General features: G+C 37.9%; 2 protein-coding genes across 2 annotated transcripts in view; one reads left to right on the top strand and one right to left on the bottom strand.

Moving 5' to 3' along the window:
• LOC137982045 (uncharacterized) overlaps nucleotides 1-3,262 on the top strand; it is a 4,389-nt gene extending 1,127 nt beyond the window's left edge. Inside the window, exons 3-5 of the mRNA XM_068829070.1 lie at nucleotides 858-974; nucleotides 1,755-1,886; nucleotides 2,063-3,262. Coding sequence (XP_068685171.1) covers nucleotides 858-974; nucleotides 1,755-1,886; nucleotides 2,063-2,428 — 615 coding nt within the window. The 3' untranslated portion in view covers nucleotides 2,429-3,262. The remainder of the gene's footprint in view (nucleotides 1-857; nucleotides 975-1,754; nucleotides 1,887-2,062) is intronic.
• Nucleotides 3,263-4,338: 1,076 nt separating this feature from the next.
• On the bottom strand, nucleotides 4,339-5,180 carry LOC137982046 (uncharacterized). The gene has a single exon (XM_068829071.1). The coding sequence runs from the start codon at nucleotides 5,040-5,042 to the stop codon at nucleotides 4,485-4,487; it is 558 nt and encodes a 185-aa protein (XP_068685172.1). The 5' UTR covers nucleotides 5,043-5,180; the 3' UTR covers nucleotides 4,339-4,484.
• Nucleotides 5,181-6,527: the final 1,347 nt, after the last annotated feature.

The following is a 6,527-nucleotide window of genomic DNA, read 5'->3' as shown; positions in this document are numbered from 1 at the left end:
ATATGAAATGGATCATATATGAACTGCGGATATAAAATCAAGTGAAGCTATGATCCTCGCAGTTATGAACGCAAAAATTGTGTTCATAACTGCGAGGATCATAGCTTCACTTGATTCTCAAATTTCATAATCAACTTTCCCTGAACGTTTTCGTCTTATTCAAGATAGATGGCACAAACGTTAAGTTCTCTGTATTTGATTGGTTTGATTAGTTCATGTGACACAATAGTGCTCCTCTTTGAGACTCAGTGAACTGTGAGGCAACAGTTCTGTGATGGTGGTAAAAATGGGATTTGATTGCGAAAAACCGAAAAGAACTGGGACAACTGATTCTACGAAACAAGGGTATGAATTATAGGGATCACTGTAAAAGTCCACCTTAATAAACATAATGCATGAACTCTACCTACTTAGATTCACACTGCTGCTTTCTCCGGTTTTTGTGTCTTATTTTCTGCAGAAATAGAGTGGTTCATCTTCGGCATTGGGAAACTCAAGTAGCTCAGTTTGAAATGACCAAGTCACTGAGTCCATTTTTGACTCCCGTTGTTATCAGAGTTTCTTTTAATGCAAGCAGGGTCAACAAAATGGCGTGTTTTAATTCACATTATAAAAAGAAACCCCTTTTCCCATCGAGTACACAACGTTTAAACGACTAAGACGAGGCGCGCATTAAAAAAGCACATCTCACTGAAAAGCCTTGCTCAAGATATGAGGAGCGCTCTCCACTGAGAGCCAAAAGATGCGGCTGTTGTATGACAAAAACTTATTTCTGTGTACATTTTTACGAGAGGTTCACGTCTTCAACAAGACAAACGTTATTGCTTTCATATAACTGTCAGTTTTATATCGTTTAGCTTGCCTACAAAGTTGCAGAAAACGCAAAAAAGGACTTTACCCAAGCGGCTTTGCCGAGGTTTTTGCAGTGGGCGCCGTCTGTTGCCGTCTGTTGTGAGCAAAACTCCCGTTCAGAGGTATTTAAACGAATTTGATATTATCCAGTGCTCAATGCAATGATAAATCTCAAACTAAGGTAACCCGCTATTTTCAAGTTTCAATATTCCGTATTGTTATATACCTAGACTTTCACTCAACAAAACGAGCACTGTATTGGTTGATTTTTGGTCACGTGCCCCTGATCAAATTCATATGTATCCCGACCGGGATACAATTCCGCAGTTGTTGCCCGCTCAGAATGTTTTGCTGCGATTGTTGAAGGAAAAGTCTAAATATATAATAAAGCCCCTGATATATGGTTCCTTGGAAAACTAGTTAGTTTTGTTTTCCCTCGAGTCCTGATATTTCTGTCGACTTCGTCTCGGGAAACATCAGCACTCTCGGGAAAACATAACTAACTGTTTCCCTCGGGACCATGAATTAATTGTATAGTGTTTCCTCCTCTACAATTACCTTGACGAATATATCAATGTTTGATGCAGATATATTATTACGATTGTGTATTCCTTTGCTTGATTGAAAGTAAAATAATTGAACAGCTTCAGACTGACAGATGAGAACATTGTAAGGTGCACTGAATTATTTTACTGACCTTATACAGTGGGGTGGCTTCCTCGCAGTATTTCGTTAAAGGTCAAGATTTAAGCTATATTTCCTGGATGAAAAAAGTAACAGTTCAACCTGACCTGCGAGAGCAGGTCCATTTTTCCTTTTTTTTTTCCTTTGAAAATTAGCGGAAAAAGGCGACCACTCTTGTAATACAAATGAATACCAGATCGTCTTTTTATTAAAAACAGGTTTCAAAGTTCTTAGATCAGGACGTCTCGGAAGAAGTACAATCTCTGCTTTCATCTAAATCCTTCAACGTCGCCGCTTCTTCTATGCTAAAAGAATTGGCAGTTCTCTGTGATCTAACAGACCTGGAAAAGGTATGTCTTCTGGAAATGGACGATTTTCAAATGAAAACCAGAGGCCAAAAACTCTTCCATTCCAAGTTAAGCTTTAATTGTTTCACTTCTGATAGAGGAATTTTTGTAACAGCCTATGAAATCTGTTCATGATCGTTTTCATCTTCAGTAAGAGTCTTTCACTTTTCACTGAATAGAAAATGATGACAGAGTTGCAACAATGCTACCACGAATGGAGGAGAAGTTCTCCTATGCTGCCTTATCTCGATGATGACATGTTAAAGAATACTAAACTGGCGAGTTACGTTAAAGAATGCTTGCGACTTGCCTGGCGAATGGTGAACTTACTGCCTCCATTAACCCTCGTGACAGCCGATCAAGCGCGCAGAGATACGCTTGATGCTTTCTTCACTATAGAGGTTGAGGAAACGACAGAGACTGCACAAACTCTGCAAGTTTGCGTCTGGCCCGCGGTTAGCAATCTAGAAAATCCGAACGAAGTGCATGTCAAGGGAACGATGGCTATCATACCAAGGCCCAAGAATCTACAGTACACTTATTAGTGGAGTTTAACCGGAATCAAGAGATAAGAAAACACTCTTTCTCGTGCAATTCATAGATTGTTGTAATTAAGCTCAGTAGATTATGGGAGCTTGTGCCTTCGAAGGTACTGCCCCTTTTTATATCTGTATCATTCTTATTATTATCAAGCTTTCCTATGCTTCGCACAGATGACGTATGTTGGCAGGAAATAAATTTGGCTCATTGCGACTTTTTTGAAGTCCAGTGTAATATTTTTCAGGAAAACCAACCAATCATCGGCCGAGTTTTGTGCATACACTGCACGTGAGTTGCGTGCGCGTGCAGTCCGTGTTTAGCCAGATAACCTAATTTGCATACCACGTTTTTTCCAGCAAAATTTCTAGTTAATCCACGGTTGGCAAACAAACTAATTCGCAAAAGGCAGGTAAGTGCAGTTGCAGCAGTTAAATTTAAAGGATATGGGAACATGCATTTTCGAAAGCGTCGAAACTTTTCGGGTGAATGTAAATTCAAACTCCCTTTGTATTAATAAATTATCATCAATGAGGTTTTAAAGCATGAAGTCACGAAGGCAGCTTTTCCTTTACTTATGAAGACCCGCATTTTAGAATAGGCGGATCATAGCCTTAGAAAAAGCCTTCAGGGTTCATTGGAAAACCTTCCAGGTCTTTCGCAAGGGCTTTCCCCGGTTATTCAATGTTAAGAAAATCCAGCTATGATTTTAACATGTAAGGTAGCAAATCATACACACTAACGGCGAATTTCACACTTAAAATAAACTCAGCGAAGCAGTCAATTTGAGCGACAGATTGTTTTTCTTTGAAGAAGTCTTTGTTAATAAACAGACAGACCAAGTTGTGGTTATGCAATATATAATCTTACAACTGTCGGAGTTCTATTCCCCAAATCTTTCAGGGTGGTCACCTGAGACATCACTTTTCCTTTTTTTGTTCTTTACCATGCAGTTTTATAATTCTTGTCACTAGGACAGACGGAAATTCCATCAATTTAAATGATAGATTAAAGACTATATCAGAAAATCCAAGTATATCATTTTCTCGGGTGGCCAAAGAAGCCTTGAAAAAGACCTCGAGACCTTGAGGATTTTACACAAAAATATAATACCCAAATGACGATTAAAGAAGATCGCTAACTGCCCGTTAATTTTGTTAACCTGTATTTTCTCTTATCCCAAACACTGAATTCTTTTTTCCGGCAATTTTTTTCTCTAATTTACGAAGCTAACACACAACCATCAATAGTGGCTTGGTTTATTTAGTTAGCCTTGGATGCAATTTACATTTAGCCTGCATAGAGTAGCATAGCGTTCAAAATACGCTCGAAGAAACAGCTTTCAGGGTATGCTATGCATACATTGTTATTCCGCATTTCGCGTAATGATTTTAAATGCAAGTCTTAAATATAATTTACTTGAGTTGATTCTTCGATTAACGAAAGTACTCTCGGTTCATTACTGTCTAACTTCATTCCGCCTTTCTTTTGCCTACACTGAGGAACAAATCTCGGTCGGAAACTGACGAAAATAAATACATTTTGTTTACCGTCCCGGTTCATAAACCGCGACTTTTGGACTGATCTCTATTGATTCAAATATATACATGACTCCATATCTCTATATTACTCTTAATCAATTCCGACCATGAATGTGTGCTCTTTTTGGCATTCTTCGTCTACCCCTTTAGCGCGGGTTCAAATAATTCTTGAACTATTTATAATTATAGACAAAGTTAATATCAGATATATTGGATCTTGATTTCATGACAGCTACTACGAATGATCCATTACTTTTTTAGTCTTCTAGAGATGAACCTCAAGCTTCGTTAACCGGCTGCGAGCTTCTAGATCATTCTTTGAAAAGCGGCAAAGTATTGAATGTCCTTAATTTGATGGAATAAGCTAAAACATCCTCTAGACTTATGTAATCACTGCTCTTTCTCTTCTTCTTCAGTTTAATGCTTGCATGATAGTGTGAAGCAAATAAACATGCAAAATCTGTCTTGTATAATCAAGCCACGCACAGAATTCCAACAGAAGGACCTGGGACTTTCAAAGCCCTCAATTTGTCCCGATACAATTCGTAAGAGAGTCGAGAATCTCTCCAATCTTTCTTGGCAGTGCGAAAAGAACTTTCACTTCTTTTTCTTCAGCAGATTCCAAATTCCACACCTTGCGCGTGATGGTGGTTTGTTCGAGACCCATTTCGTCTGAATTTCTTTCTTTACTCGCCACTCTGAAAGCCATCGTAAGTGCTGCCACAATACCTCTTGCGTCTTCATTTGACGAACAGAGAAACGCGTGGCATTCAATCCGTCGGGGAGAAGTAGATGCTTGGTAGTTAAAAGCGACAACTCTTGGAATCTTCTTATAGCTTGCGCAGAAGAGAATTTTGTGTAGTCTAAATATTTTCTCAGTGTCTTTGCACAGTAATGACACATTCTCTCTCGAAACCGTCATTTGAGCGTTGATATCTCTCTGGTTAAGGGCGCAGCCTTTTTGATATAGACGTGCAATGTTTTCCAGTGTCCCTGTTTGTGGATACATTGCATTTAGGCTGCCAAGATATTTAACATTGATGCATGTGAAATCCTTCGGTTTGTTAATATGCTCTTCCATTCTAAAACTTCGATGAAATCACTGCTGAAGTTGTACTTTTGACATGTGGTGGAGATTCCTGTGTTCTTTAAGAAAGCCGTGCTCGTATTGTGCGTCGACCTTTATGATCTCGCGTTATAAGCGTAATACTATCTGGTCTATTTCCATTTTCCCTATGGGCTGTCTATCAAACAATTAGTGCAATCTCTATTGTTTTAATCACATCGCAAATCATTAAAATGCATGTGCAGCTCGCTCAATAGAGCACTGTCCTAGTTGACAATTGATGAAAGATATCAATGCAACAATAGTCGGAAAGTTTAAAAGTAATCACAGTTGTCGTTCATAGAGTGAAAATTTGACAGAAATCAGAGAAATCACATGCTTAAATTATCCTCTCTAATTTAGTCCAGCAACTTCCATTTTGAGAGGCAAACGCGCTCGAGCATAGGTGAGCATTACTTTCTCATAATATCCGGCTTACTTTTGTCTGACGCAATGGAGTGCCTTCTGTTCGATAAATTTGCAATGCAAAGTAACTCAATATCTCTCATTTCACATCGTTATTGGTGAATGGTGATAAAGTGAAATATGAGCAACAAACTTGACTGGCAAATGGAAAGAGGGTGAAAATTTTTTCTGGATTCTCTAAAAAATATTGTTGAATTTCCTTAAAGTGCTTTCTCACATGACACATTGGCGGAACATAGTTTTCAGTACGTATGCGTGATAATTAGCAGGATTTTTACACGTTTCTCAAGGAAAATACAAACTGAAAAGCCGGATATTTTTCAAGTAAATGTAAAGTTTTCAGAATTCCGCTCACGTTTCAAATTAGATTTTCTGGACGTTTTTCAAGAGGCATTTTGAAAAACTTAATATTTCATTAGCGTGCATTAAAACTTACAGAAACAGAGAACGAATTATATAATTCATACAATTCCACGTTGGATCTGTTGTACAATTTCAGCGTTTTGATTTTTTATGCTTCAAACAGTCTTCAAGCTACTGCAACACTGAAACACAGATTTTAAATTTCAAGAATTTGCCGCTGTTTTCTGCTCAAAGTTTTCCTCCCAGTATTTGCGCTTACACAATATCTTTAATGTAAAGAATGAGCGTTTTTAGTTTTTTTCCTAGAGCTACTCGAAATTCTTGGCAGCTACTTAATCCAGGCAGACGGGAAGTTCTTGATCAAAGAGTGTTGACTCATTTCTTAACCCTCCGAGAAAGATAAAAGATACCTTGTCTTAACGAATCACGTTTTCGTGTTTTCATTCGCTTTTACAAGCTGATTGAAGAATAAGAAAGAAAAGTTATAAAGCCCTATCGTACAGAAAACTTTTTTTTCGTGTGCGAAATTTTACTTCAAATTGTTTATTTATTTTTTTAAATTTTAAAAGTGAAAAACTTTTGGTGGTTATCGGTCTTGAGTAAGGAATTTTCTTTAGATGCAAAGAGGTAAAAACCAAGCAGGCTTTGTTTTTCTTGAAATTTGCCGAATTC

This window comes from Montipora foliosa, chromosome 13 (genome assembly GCF_036669935.1).
Source record: "Montipora foliosa isolate CH-2021 chromosome 13, ASM3666993v2, whole genome shotgun sequence".
Taxonomy (NCBI): domain Eukaryota; kingdom Metazoa; phylum Cnidaria; class Anthozoa; order Scleractinia; family Acroporidae; genus Montipora; species Montipora foliosa.
Note: the sequence above shows the minus strand (reverse complement) of the source record. Positions and strands in the feature narration are given on the sequence as shown.